The sequence below is a fragment of the Aspergillus alliaceus genome (genome assembly GCF_009176365.1).
Source record: "Aspergillus alliaceus strain CBS 536.65 unplaced genomic scaffold BDW43scaffold_10, whole genome shotgun sequence".
Taxonomy (NCBI): domain Eukaryota; kingdom Fungi; phylum Ascomycota; class Eurotiomycetes; order Eurotiales; family Aspergillaceae; genus Aspergillus; species Aspergillus alliaceus.
The window spans coordinates 155701-168953 of record NW_022474693.1 but is presented as its reverse complement, the minus strand read 5'-3'; the positions used below and the strand labels follow the sequence as shown (position 1 = coordinate 168953).

Below are 13253 nucleotides of genomic sequence, written 5' to 3'. Positions count from 1 at the left end.
GGCACAAATATCATCCCTCATTTGGGCTAAATGCTTGCAGGTGATTGTATAGCATCTATACGGTTGCCCTAACTCTAGAAGACATGGTATACAGCTCCTCACTGCCACTACATCGCCTTTACATTGAGATGCGCCAGCGATCCTAATCTCGAGCAGCAATATAGAGCACAATGAATGTGTCTAAGCCCGTATGCTTCCAAGCTTCTGACGATGGCTATATCTCCTTCAAGACAGGAATATCTTCATGTTCTCCGAATAGCAAATGAAAAAAGAGTAGACCTTAGTGACGAACGTGGTGACCTATCAGAGAAAACTAGAGACTTAATCCTTGCATTCTGTACGACAGAGGTCTCTAGCTGAACGCCTCCGAATATGGATTCAAGAAGCTGTCCCCCCGATCATGTGCGGATATTTCTACACCACCCTGTACTGTCCAACGTCCGCATTGTCTGAAGTGATCCACCAAGTTAATTTAAGCCTTCGAACCGCATCTACGGGTGATCTGTCATCTATTGATTGGCCAATCCGAGAATTGATCAAATAACTCCTTCCGGTATACGGATTAATCCAAGCGACCATGGTGTCTCTATCAAGTCTAAGGCTATGAGGCCGAAGGACCTGCGACTTAGCCGTTCACGAAGTATCCTATTCCAGCTCGACGTAAAGTACGCACGATGAAGCGAATTGACTTTGTCTAAGCTGGGAGAAATTAAGATCTCCTTGAAGTATTTTGCTGAACCAAATTCTCTTTGTTAGGTTGATAAATCGTCGCGATATCATTGGACAATCTGAGTATAGCCGAGACATCCAAGAGCACAACGTCCTGTCTATTATAGCAGGTGCTATAGATAACTTCAACTGCATATATCCACGTCAGCGAGTGAGCTGAAATGAGAGCCTTGGGAAGATCCACCAGTAGCCCCGAGACATGCATAGGTGCCTAGGTTTCGAACATACAGCGCCATTGCATGTCGTGATGGACCATGAAATGTAGTAGAATCAGCATATTATCAGTGCTTGTCACTTGAGCAATTCAATACCCTATCGCAGAAGATAGATAAGTTACCGGCGCCCCCTCCCTCCTTCTCTCCCTTCCTGCTCTACTCTTCACAAGCCGACAGTTTGCTAGACTTCGACAACTCCCCCCAAGCAAATAAAAGAATCGACAGAGAGTAGTGGTACTAACGGGGACCTTAGGGAAACTTCAACCACCACCATTAAGGTCGTTATCTGCAAAGCTACCTCTAGAATCTTTACCGTCCCGCAAAACACCAAGTAGCGGATGATTTAGGGATTAGCTTATGATATACCATAGCACCAACAGAAACAAGGGGCGTTTGGAGCATATGTATCATGTTGTCCTGTGAACTTGACAGCTGTTGTTCTGTGTCTGGCGGGTATTATCAGATACGAGCCAGCAGAACATACAAAGCAATCACATCGATTGTTCTAGATGCGTAAAAGGCCAACTACCAGAGCATGAGGGAATCTGTGACAAAAGAGCGCTTCTGGCATCACACTCCTTGAAGGAAACCAGATATGCTCAAAGTACAACTCGAGAGAAGGAATCGAACTATAAACGGGTACTCGCTGTGTATGGCTCTACATATTGCATTTGCTACTGAGGCCAAAGCCATCGAAATGAATCTTCTCAAGTCCCGTAACAACAACATCGACTGCATCCACGGCTTAAGGAATCAGGGAATGTGTGACATGTATATAACGAGCACATCCAATCCCGTCTTACCTAGTCGGGAGAGCTTATACCCGTAGCAAACGTTATCTGGTCCGTTTGAAGAGGTGTCTTCGCAATTCATTCGATAGGAATTATTGTCCATTCCGAGAGAGACAGACCAAGGGTATATGCCGAAGAACCGTCTTGTTGAATATGTTGGTTCTATGCTGCAATTGTCTGAGTTGTATGAGGTTTGTTGTTCAGACTTGCGATCATGTTCAAGGACGACATCCTCCGCACATATGCTACCTCTATCCTGTTATGACGTTCAATGTACGGCTGAGGATAGAGAGACATAGAATGGCTCACCACATATCTCAAGGCGATGATGACTTGGTCGGGGGACACTCAAAGGAAGGGTTCCCATTAGGAATCTATTGTTCACGATACAAAGGGAGTAGGAAGATGAGGAAGTGGTTTGGGCATTTCCTATCCCAGCGTATACATGGCAAGTAACATGCCCAGATGCCGCACATATCGCTAGGCTGTACGTATGGGCTCGGCTCGGGAAGTTTGTCCACTTTTTGCGCTTGCCAGAGCGTCTTGCTTATGTTGATATCAAGGTTTAGACATCCATAATGTGAGGACCTTTCTGTGACAAGAGTTCTAGGAACCCGTATGGTACGTACAAAAGCACTTTATCTAGACACATGTACGTTGCCTAACCTGCTTCAGGAAGTTCCACCACGAGGTTTATCTCAGCCCAGAGGGTCCAATTTTGTATTATTTGTTAGTCTAGAAATTAATATATATATATATATATATATAGTGTTTGTTTCCACCAATGACGTGGGGAAGATGCTAACAAGAATAATTAGAAATAGTCTGATTTTGAATACATTACTTATGGAGGACTCCCTGATGGCTCTTGCGCCACCAAGACCTCCGCGGACGGCGTTCAACTGGGTCTTCGATCCGTCCCGTGTAGTTTGTGAAAGGGCCAATCATAGTATTATCTACTAGGAGTGTTAGTGCTCTCTCTCGGCCCCCAAGATTGTGGGTTACCAATCTCCACGATGGCTTCGAGTCTGCTCCACTCACGCGGGCCGAGGAACCGCCGGGATGGACCGCATTGGCCGACCCCAAACACATTTCTAGTATGGAGATGGAGTAAGGAGTCCCGTGGAAGAGAATTGTCTGTAGTAACATGAGCACAGGGTGGCCAGGGCTGTCTTCTATTTCACTGCCTTCATGGAGGATCACTTGCCCTAAGGGAGGGACGAGAAAAATTTGCTGTTCCAGAACTGGCCCCTTAGTTACTCCTTTGGCAGGGATCTGGCATCGTGCTGCAGTGATAGGCCCATATAATGACCAATAACGATTCAATAATAAATGGGCTCATTGCTAGGTAATGGTCCCTTCATATCCGACTTGAACTCCACTCCGTAGTCTCCGTAACTAATCAAGGCTTGTGTGCCCGTTCATTGAGGGAGAGCATCCTCTCCAATATACGCTGTCTGACCTGGCCTTGGCTTCCCACTTCTTCGCTTATCGCCTTGCTTTTCCATTTCTTGGCCTTATCCACGCCATTCCTCACCGATTTGCCTCAACAATGGATCAGGCCCTCACGCTTTGGGAGGAATTCCTCGCCGAGAATGACCAGGTCGAGTTTGTCTGGTTACAGTTCCTGTCCTTATTGTCGACCCCCCTCGCCCGCATGGTGCCGAGGGCTAAATTCTCGGATATGTTAAAGCAGGGTCAATGGCTCTCCATGACCAGTGCCATACTACATCTTCTCCCGGGCGATCGGCTCGCCGACGGCGCCAGCCCCACGGGTAAGCTCCACCTGCGGCCAGATTTCAGCACCGCATACTGTCAGTTTGGTTCCAACGGGACTCGCGCCGTGATTAACGTGGACTGTGTGGATGAGCACGGCGCGCCAATCGCCGAATGCGCGCGGTCCAAAGTTCGCGAACTCCACGATCGGCTGGAACGTGAGACCCAAACCGCCCTCCTGGTGGGCTTCGAGGTGGAGGTCATGTTCGTGCGGCCTAGAGAGGATGGGGGCAAAGTTCTCGAATACGAGGCAATCAATTCGGAGCATTCGTTCACCAGCATGACGCCGGAAGACCGGACGTACCTGGATCTGATCGAGGCTGTGGCCCGTGCTTTGGCGACGGTGGGAATCGCTCTCGAGCAGTTCCATGCCGAGGCTGGTCCCGGTCAGTGGGAGTTTGTGCTACCCCTGCACAGCCTCTCCAGGCGATCGATATGCTGTTGCGGGCTCGCGAAACAATCATGATCGTGGCTAAGAGCTTTGGACTACGGGCGACAGTCTACACACAGCCCTTTCCGGAGAGGCCATGCAACGGCGCCCATGTGCACCTGTCCGTGAATCCATTGGAGGGCAAGGGAGACGCACGGTTTCTACGGGGCGCGGAGTCCTTCTTCGCTGGAATTATGCGGCATTTTCCCGCTGTTCTCGCGTTCTCATTACCCAGCGACATTAGCTACTGTCGTGTCGCAACCGGGGTCTGGAGTGGAGGTGAGTATGCTGCTTGGGGATGGGAAAATAAGGAGGTCGCTCTCCGGCGCATCCAGGAAAACCGGTTTGAAGTGAAGTTGGTGGATGGCCTGTCGAACCCGTTTTTGGTTCTCTCTGCGCTGCTCAGCGCTGGGACCGATGGGATGCGAGCCAACCTGCCTCTCCGAGGAGGCCACTGTCACAAGGGTGCTGCTCAACTGTCTGCCGAGGAACGAGAGGCATTGGGTGTCAAGGACATCTTGCCCACCACTCTCGATAACAGTTTGGCTTTCTTGGCAGGGGACTATGTAATGCGGGACTTGCTGGGGCCAGACCTGGTGTCAAGCTATATATCTCTTAAAAAAGGGGAGGCGGTATTTCTCCGCGCCATGGAACAGGATGAACGGAGGCGATGGCTGATTGCAAGACACTAGATGGTAAATTGTACAATTTTGTTCTTACTTACGGGAAATATATTGGATATTGCCATTATTAAAAGTCGATTCGAGAACAGAGTCGCCTTTATTGTTAGGATTGATTGTTTGTGGTTCCGCGTTAGGAGCGTTTCATACCTCCTTGTGTCTATAAGGGGACCACCTAGCTCTCAGACAGTATATACATAGTCCACCCATACTAGTGTATATACGTAAACAGGAGACCGCATCCACGACTCCTTCTGCTGATTTTCCAATCCCATATTCCCATTCAATTCTACGATAGCCAGGAAGGTGTTGACTAGAACTCCACCACTAGCTGGCCACTAAGGGAAAGCTAGGGGGTTATTGCTCAAAGAGTATCCTGGCACATACCTCTACGCGTAGAACAGTAGGAAAGTTGATGGCAGTCAATACCTCTTTGGGGCCGGAGTCTTTTCCTCCTCGACCACTCCACCCAGTGGAAGAACCTCGGAGGGATACTCTCAAGGATGTAATGAAAACAGGGATCAGCAGTCCGCAGTGGGTACATCCCATATAATAGGATCATTGTATTGGTCAACGAGTATTCCCATACTCACGCTAGGCAAGTCGCAGTGGGCCGCCGCGGTATAGAACTCAAAAGGGTCGTGTGGCCGTACTGCTCCAAATGCTTGTGAATATTCCTAAGACGTTGCTATGATTTGGGATCATGCCCATAGGAACACCATGTGCAGAACAATCTTTCGCCCCTTCGAGGGGACTAAGACTTGATGAGAGAAGTTCATGTTCGATTCCCTCAACAGCTCTCTCCGTCCTGTGTATTTGCGTAGACCAGTCATCGGTCGGGAGTGGCAGCATTCTCGAATGTTTGGCGACAACTCGCCCGATACTATAGAGCGTAGCTAAAACAATGGGAGGGCTGTTCACGGCCCACAGACTGGCTCCCTGATCATTGTTGGTGGAACCTATTGTCGGATAGAATCCCAGCAAAACGATGTCGTAGAGTATTCGATTTATTTACTGACAGACACTACGTGGAGGACATATGCATAGCCCTAGGGCATAAGGTATGAAACCCCTGCTTGCGGTTCCACGCGCACTAGATGATACTGGAATCTCGCCTCTGTTATACTATTTTCCATGTGGATGACCCTGGCTCCAGCTTTGGATGGCAAGGGTATCAATCCTTACTATGGTATGAGGTGAGTGGAGTTCAAAATTAGCTAATTAATAAAATCAACATACGTAACAATCTTGTTGCCTGCCGTGCAAAGACAAAATGACGATTCAACAGGAGAGACCGCCACGGTAGCAGACTTCCGAAGGCTAGGTAGCATGCGATGAATCCATTACCCAAGTGGAATCCCTCTCTTCCAGCACTGCCAGAAGTGCTCCCAAGCAGGGCGGCCCAAGTCCCTAGGCAGAGCGTGTAGAAGAGGGAATTGGGAATAACCGAAAGTACTGCAAAGACACTCTGGAGGAATTTCTTGCATTAGGGACACTAACAGCATATGCAGTCACCAAGGCTTTCCTCCTCCGCGCGGCGATTGACCAGAAGCCGGTGTGCTGTGGCGATACAATTGAGACCTGTTCGATCCTAAGTGCTGGATTCGTTGGGTGCATAGGAAGAAGTCCGGAGTTTGGCGATGAGAGAGGCTCGTGGAAGGGTTCCAGGACATAATGAAAAATGGCAGGGTTACCTTGATCACCCGCTTACCATAAAGACAATAAACGTTACAAGGAGTTGAAATGAGGACCATGGATACGAGATTGGTCATTGGGTATGTCTGTCGGTCTCTCATAATGCTCTGCTGTCATTAGATTCCCGGGTAATCTGAGCAATCACACATCACTCCGTTGTTGAAACTTTTAGATATATCCCACGATTGCAACCTTTGGTCACGGTGCGTCATCCTTTTGAACCGAAGGACTTTTCGTCTGCATCTCATACTCAACCGTCACATCGTCCGTGCGGTGGATGTGCAAGGGCCCACGAGTATCCTGAGCCGGAAGGATATTCTCCTGGCTGTGGTGCTCTATCAGGGTGGTAATCGTTAAGGCCTGCTTACCGGCTGCAGTTCGTCTATCCCGCCAAAACGTACGACTGCCGCTACCCTGTTGATAATTCTCATGGCAAGTATGGCTTCGGCTGTACGAGGACAGTTTGCGCTTCCCTAGTATGATATCCAACAGAGGCTGTAAGGTGGGAATGCAAGACGCGAGGAGGACTATGTTCGATTCAACGCTGTATATCGCCATTGATGTTAGTGCTCCAACTTATCAAGTGGTTAAAGCAACAAGGTAAGAAGGTGTTCTCTTACTTAGTCTTAGTCCAGACAGCGAGTGGTACGGTGGCGTCTGTTATGTCAGCTTTGGTTTTCATTATCGTGCGAGTTCCGGTCAACGAACAAGTAGGATCGCTTTTGTCAGCAAGGCCCTTCAACTGAACGCATTTAACCACAGCAATGGCCACAGCACTTGGACAGACACAAGCTGGTTAGTGGTGCAGCATGTTTAGAAAGATTCCGGAAGCAACCTACATAGAACCTAGGCCTAGGACTGTGCTCAAGGCAATCTTCTTCCGTAGAGACATCTGAAGTTTAAATAAGACGGTGCTTGGGTAGATGGCGAGGAACATATCGACAAAGCCGGACAAGACTGAAAGTTGAAACAAGGGACTACTTGTAAGCCGAGTATTCTTCCAGTTATAGGCCTGGTGGTCCTCTCTCGGGACCAGGAAGCGACCTACCTCCATTGAATGTGGCATAGTTGATCAGAATCCAGACATCTCTGCATGATGCTTGACCATTCAGGGCCAGTTCAGTCTTCCATAGAGCTTGCGGTGGGTCGCACGTTGTGATGTAGATAATGATGTTCATCAAAGCCACCGCCGTGACCACGGCCACCAGACCCCATATGATCATTCTATGGAGTCGACTAGGGTTCAGGAGGCGGGTTAAGAGGGCAGCTACACCTAACTTGGGCGTCGCGAAGGAAAGAATTCCGAAAATAAATGATATCACGTTCCATATCAATGCTCTCTCACGGGTGTCCGGTGGCAGGGCAGAGAAATGTTGACCGTAGCCAGCGGCCACAGATATCGTGGTTGTCACAACGTAAAGTAATCCTAGAATCTGTGGCCGTGAGTTAGGTAGACTATATAGGTTGGTTGGTACCCAAAGATGCGGTGGGTGAATATGTCGTAGGGGGAAAAGTTTCCATGACCATACCATAGCGATCCCAATGAGCCAATCGTCCAGCCCTAGATTGCGCAGCACAACTTGTCGAATGAATATTCTTGCGATGACAATCACTGTGGCCAGACTAGACAATGACCACATCACTCCCATTAACATTGGGCCTTTGTCATGTTCTTGTCCCGCCATTTTGTAGGCGATGGCTGTTGGGAGCTTGCAGTTGAATGTTGTAGTGTGAAAACCATTATAAATCTGGAAGCGTTCATGGTCACGTAACCATTAAGCTTTTGGTCTCTGTAGATTAGTTTATACTAAATCCTAAGATTTTTTTTCCCCCTGTTTTTCAGCCCCAATGTCATGCGAGTATTTCTATAGTGCATAGGCCTTAGTAGGACTAACCCTAAGGCTACATTTGTCTCCATTTCCCCACTGGCTCCTTCATCTATTCAAGTCTAAGAATCTCAGATTATCACCCCTGTCAGGGGCCATGTTGATAGTGAGGGTGGGTATAGACCCCAATGCCTCCGGAGGCCGGTGGCGGGTTCTCCCAGATGTCGTGTATTCGTTAATAATCTGACACTAGTCCTGGCCCTTGTGATATCCGTGGCCCTCCTTTGGCCTCCACTGAATCCTTTCCATGTCCCTCGGTTCGGCTCAGAGGAGGTCACCGTAAAAAATTGCTACCAATCCTTACCGTAGTCCGGCGAAAATCTCAACCCCACTGTAGCAACCCGCAGATGGATTGCCTATAGCGACGTCAGTTAAATAAGTTTGATTCTATCGCATGCACGCGTCAACCACCGGCGGAGATCTTTCCAGATAGATTAAAAATATCCGTTCTTCCGAGACCCCTGACGCAATGTAACCAAACAACGCCCCATCACATCTTGAGAAGGACGTGGAGCCCTCGGATTTAGGAAGCGCACGGTCAATCAAGTTTGGTCGATTCGGTCGCGGATATTGGCGGAATTCAATAGCGCTCAACTTGCTTCATAGCCTTTGATAGTGCGATGGAGTTGCAGCCATAGTCTATCGCAAGCTAGTACTCTTAGCAGCCTTCAAACTACCTGTGAGTATAGTGGCCCAACTAGCAGTACTTGATGCATATAGGAGCAGCCGAACCGTTGACCTACTCGATCAGTTGATATAATCTCGGGTTAAGCCATCCTAGGAATCTAACCCGAGATATTTGTCCCTCTTGCGATCCCTCAAAACGCTGCTTATCCCATATTTTGCTTAATATTCGTCATGCCACATATCAACAGGCAGCAGCCGAATGGGGCAACCAGCAAAACGGCTACCATCGATGAGAAAATCGCACTTGTTCCTAATGCACCACAGCAGGTAGACCGTCTTCTCAAGGAAATTAGTGTTCAAGGCCAGGAACTCTGCAATGGTCGGTCTGAGGCAAGGTTACGACTCGTGGAAGCGGCGCAATCACTAGTTTATGCACTGGAGACACCGCGAGAGGCGACTTTCCGATACTGCTGGTCTCATGTGCGTTGGGCCATTTTATTCCACCGGGCACATTTGTTCAAAACTGAAGGTTGTCGACAGGTCACGGCATTTCCTACAATTGAGGCATGTGTCGACCTCGGGATTTTCCCCCTGCTTGCCAGCAGCGACACGCCGAAATCCGTCGCAGAGCTCGCAGAAGCGACAGGCGCTGAGGAGGACTTGCTGGGTATTGCTACTCCGATATATATAGCAAGCGATTGGCTCACGCATTGCAGGGCGCCTGTTGAAACATCTTGCCGCCCTGGGGGTGGTAGTAGAGACCGGCCCAGACGAGTACAGGGCCAGCGGTTTCTCGACTGCGTTGGCAATTCCATGTTATGGCGAAGCATTCGCATGCTTGTATGTATCGGCACCACTTTCACGTACTCCCTTCTGACTAGAAAATGTCCTAGATCAGGATGCACGATTCCAGCACTTCAGGCGCTGCCGGCATGGTTAAAGGAAAATAACTATCGCAGTCCTACCGATCCCGAAGATTCGCCCTTCACCATGGGATTCAACACCGACCTCCATTTCTTTGAATGGATTAACACGGTCCCAACGTATCCTGCACTGCCAAGCCACTTCAACGGACTCATGTCGGCATACCACCAGGGGAGGCCTAGCTGGATGGACGTCGGCTTTTACCCCGTTGAAGAAATGCTCATCAACGGTGCACAATCTGGGAAACAAGATGTGTTTCTGGTGGATGTTGGTGGGAACAAAGGCCATGATATCATGGAGTTCCACAGGAAATGGCCAAATGCTCCGGGCAGACTGATACTGCAGGACTTGCCGGCGGTCGTAGGCGATATCCCGACAATTGATAGGCGCATTGAGCCAATGGCGCATGACTTTTTCACGGCACAACCTGTTAAAGGTATGGGTCGCCTTGCTATTTCCCGCATAACTGCCTTGTCTGACGAATCGTTCTCCTGTTTCAGGTGCCCGGGCTAATTATCTACATTCCATACTGCATGACTGGAGCGATGAGGCCTGCCAAAAGATCCTGACCCAACTCATGGCGGCCATGGTGCCCGGATATAGCAAGCTACTCATCAACGAAAATGTCATTCCGAGCACAGGGGCACATTGGCAGACGACTTCCCTAGATATTATCATGATGGTGGATGTTGCCTCACGGGAACGAACAGAACGGGCCTGGTATCAACTGATCGAGTCGGTGGGCTTGAAGGCCTTGAAAGTGTGGACAGTTCCAGACAGTGTTGATAGTTTGATCGAGTGCGAGCTAGCTTAATGAGACCGGAACACAATCAGGACTTCTAGCCGTTGCTTAGTTGTTCATCGTCGAAGGAGATTTCCTTGGATTATACCCAATCTACATCGTTTGTTTTTATTCGTTCTTATTCACGGCTAATCAATTGACTGCTCCCACATATCCCACATTAATGAAGACGGCTCGTATGAGCTCGGATCAATGTACATACACAATACAGTAACGATGCGTGGGCACCGGGCAGGTATAACGGTAGAGCCACATAGAGCCATATCTCCTGGTTACTGAAGGACATGCACCGGTGGTAGGATTTCAGCATCAGGTTTGAGAGTATGGCCTTGGAATATTGTCGTAGTGTGGCACAACGATCATGTCAGGCTGGAAAATTTCCGCCCTCACAGATGTATGTTCATGATTATTATATTAAGATCTGATATCTTAAAAGCCTGTTAGAGTTTATTAGAGTATTTAACTAATCTAAGTCCTAAGTATATAACTGTAGCTAATTATTTAATTTTACTTGGGAGATCATCAACGCAGGACTAAACATTCTTTAGCATGTTCTGTCTGATGACAGTTCCTAGACAGGGTTAGTGACAGGGCCCTAATCAAGTATGCCCTCTTCTTCTCATTGGGTCCAAAGCTTTCCAAATCCTTTGAGATTCCTTCTTATTCGACAAATAAAATGAAAAGCAATGGATTAGATGGGCGCCTAATGCGAACAGATAGTTGAGCCACAAGAGACAAGACAACGGGCTATCAATCGTTCTATCTGAAAGATGGTTGCCTGCAAAGGTAGCTGCTCTGAATTTATATGAAGTCGATGATTGAGGGTTGAAGTAGATTATGGCTGAGCGTCAGCGTCAGCGAACCGGGAGATGTGGGCACCGGCGTGCTGGCCGCCATAGACAAAGTACATTGGCGCTAGGCCACTGGATGAGGATGAATCCGTATAGCCTTGTTTAGGGTCTAACATTACTGATAGTAAAGATGGTTTCTTTCTTTACACTAGTATAGGTTTACATTAGTTGATTTTTATATAAATAGAGTGAGTTGGAAAGGAAATTAACAGCCTCAAATAACCAGCAGCCAATGTGGCGGCCTAATGAACAAATTTGAATCCCTGTTAGGGCTATGTGTATGTCCATTCATACGGTATAGATACTAGACGTCAATACTAAATATAAGTGTAGAATACATAGTATACAACCATGTAAGTACTATATACCTCGTACGGGCTCAACTTGCGCAATTCCTTAGTCAACTGAACTAGTAATGGTATTTGGTATTTCCTATATAGAAGGGTTGAGTTGGGGTTTGAGAGGGCATCCAATAAAATGCAACGTTATTAGAGTGCATTAGCGGAAGATTAACTGCTGACGGGATGGCAGGCTTTTTGCTCCACGCTATGCCCCCGAAGACCAGCAAGGGCAAGAGGTAAGGCTACTAGAGTATGTACAGGCAAATCCCCTCATCTATACCATCAGAGCCTTGGGTATATCCTAAATTCTATGAAACCCTAAGGTAGGGTAAACTGACGAACCTTTTCCTTGAACAGATACAACAGCTACCTATCACCTACGACTGACCGCGTACTTGTTAATTTAGCTGTTACGATACTTAACTCCCCCTTATAGGAGTAGATTACCACCGCTGGTCATCGGTTTCACGCACCTGGACCTGTCAGCAACATATGAAACAACACTCCAAGGTCCCCTCTTCTCCTTGGCTTCTTGAACACATGTCCAGAAGACATGGTAACAAGCTCTCGGTCACATTTCCCCGGTTATGTATATACCGCATACCCCATTTCAAGATCTGGGAGGGTTGATCTTCGCCGTACAACTCTGTGCGCGCTCTGCAGCTGCTCCATGGGGAGTCATTGGCATTGTAAGGACCTTCCGGTTGTACATCTAAACTCACACGGCTGACACCTCACGGGCAGGACTCACCCACGACCACCTACGCCGTAACCTGTGCGCCATCCCCTTCGACCAAGAAGTGCAACTTCGGACGGCGAGAAATTGTTGAGGCGTCACCCACCTTCCGCGAGATCGCGACTCTACGTAACGATGCTAGTTGGCGTGTAGGCTGTGAACTCGGCGAAGATTTCGCTCTTGACGAGCAGTCTGCCACTTGCCCCACGGCAATGGGTATGGCAATACGTGGAGTTCCAGCACACCGGAGCAGATGTGGTTCTACGATGTGACCATCACCGCTACGGAGATCAACACGTCACCTCCCACGGGGACAGCATCTTCAACAGCTACGTCGCATGCTTCTCATTCGTGCGCCACTGAAAGTGCTACCTCTTTTACGGGATCAACACCAACGCCAGGAAGCAGTGAGAGCAGTAATGCGGGTATTGCCCAAGCCACTGCGCTCATCCCCTGGGCAGCCCCGTGAACCCGAGGGGGGGAGCCTGAAAGGCTAGGGAATTTATCTATAAATCATGATTAGAGAAAACTGTTGAACAAATCAGCTCGCATGGCTTAGTTGGCAAAGCGCATCACTAGTAATGATGAGATCCTCGGTTCAAATCCGAGTGTGAGCATTTGTCTCGGATTTTTTTTGGCCATCTGTTTATCTCCTTCTCTTTTTCAGAAATGATTATTATACCAATAGACCAAGTATTGAATACTTCTATCCAATCACCTCGCATACACCGGAATTTTTTTTGGTACACTTCATAAGTGCGCTGGGTGAG

At 48.4% G+C, this 13253-nt stretch overlaps 4 protein-coding genes and 1 non-coding gene across 5 annotated transcripts; 4 read left to right on the top strand and 1 right to left on the bottom strand.

Annotated features, from left to right (window-relative positions):
* Window positions 1-3287: 3287 nt before the first annotated feature.
* On the top strand, window positions 3288-4723 carry BDW43DRAFT_317851 (FluG family protein; the record flags this gene model as incomplete). The annotated part of the gene is made up of 2 exons (XM_032048595.1): window positions 3288-3854; window positions 3929-4723. 2 exons carry the CDS (start codon window positions 3288-3290, stop codon window positions 4631-4633), a joined length of 1272 nt encoding a protein of 423 aa, XP_031902728.1. The 3' UTR covers window positions 4634-4723.
* A 1653-nt stretch (window positions 4724-6376) lies between these two features.
* BDW43DRAFT_15389 (uncharacterized protein) lies at window positions 6377-8522 on the bottom strand. Its single transcript, XM_032038497.1, has 5 exons — window positions 7846-8522; window positions 7365-7749; window positions 7156-7273; window positions 6937-7092; window positions 6377-6860 (listed from the first exon to the last, which is right to left on the bottom strand). Exons 1-5 carry the CDS (start codon window positions 7999-8001, stop codon window positions 6515-6517), a joined length of 1161 nt encoding a protein of 386 aa, XP_031902727.1. The 5' UTR covers window positions 8002-8522; the 3' UTR covers window positions 6377-6514.
* A 1-nt stretch (window position 8523) lies between these two features.
* On the top strand, window positions 8524-11061 carry BDW43DRAFT_15403 (S-adenosyl-L-methionine-dependent methyltransferase). Its single transcript, XM_032038503.1, has 5 exons — window positions 8524-9309; window positions 9370-9496; window positions 9546-9669; window positions 9723-10189; window positions 10254-11061. Exons 1-5 carry the CDS (start codon window positions 9061-9063, stop codon window positions 10565-10567), a joined length of 1281 nt encoding a protein of 426 aa, XP_031902726.1. The 5' UTR covers window positions 8524-9060; the 3' UTR covers window positions 10568-11061.
* A 1273-nt stretch (window positions 11062-12334) lies between these two features.
* BDW43DRAFT_308701 (uncharacterized protein) lies at window positions 12335-12952 on the top strand (the record flags this gene model as incomplete). The annotated part of the gene is made up of 3 exons (XM_032046554.1): window positions 12335-12436; window positions 12492-12624; window positions 12675-12952. The coding sequence occupies 3 exons, from the start codon at window positions 12335-12337 to the stop codon at window positions 12950-12952; spliced, it is 513 nt and encodes a 170-aa protein (XP_031902725.1).
* Window positions 12953-13027: 75 nt separating this feature from the next.
* BDW43DRAFT_t62 lies at window positions 13028-13100 on the top strand. Its single transcript has one exon. It is a non-coding gene; the product is annotated as a tRNA-Thr (tRNA).
* Window positions 13101-13253: the final 153 nt, after the last annotated feature.

Excerpts from the sequence above, each read along its gene's own strand:
- BDW43DRAFT_15389 (XM_032038497.1), bottom strand. The coding sequence starts at position 8,001 with ATGGCGGGACAAGAACATGACAAAGGCCCAATGTTAATGGGAGTGATG. Across the intron at positions 7,274-7,364 it reads CTATGCCACATTCAATGGAG|TCTTGTCCGGCTTTGTCGAT; the intron begins GTAGGTCGCTTC and ends TTCAACTTTCAG. Across the intron at positions 6,861-6,936 it reads GCTGTCTGGACTAAGACTAA|CGTTGAATCGAACATAGTCC; the intron begins GTAAGAGAACAC and ends GGCGATATACAG.
- BDW43DRAFT_15403 (XM_032038503.1), top strand. The coding sequence starts at position 9,061 with ATGCCACATATCAACAGGCAGCAGCCGAATGGGGCAACCAGCAAAACG. Across the intron at positions 9,310-9,369 it reads TCCGATACTGCTGGTCTCAT|GTCACGGCATTTCCTACAAT; the intron begins GTGCGTTGGGCC and ends GGTTGTCGACAG. Across the intron at positions 10,190-10,253 it reads CACGGCACAACCTGTTAAAG|GTGCCCGGGCTAATTATCTA; the intron begins GTATGGGTCGCC and ends CTCCTGTTTCAG.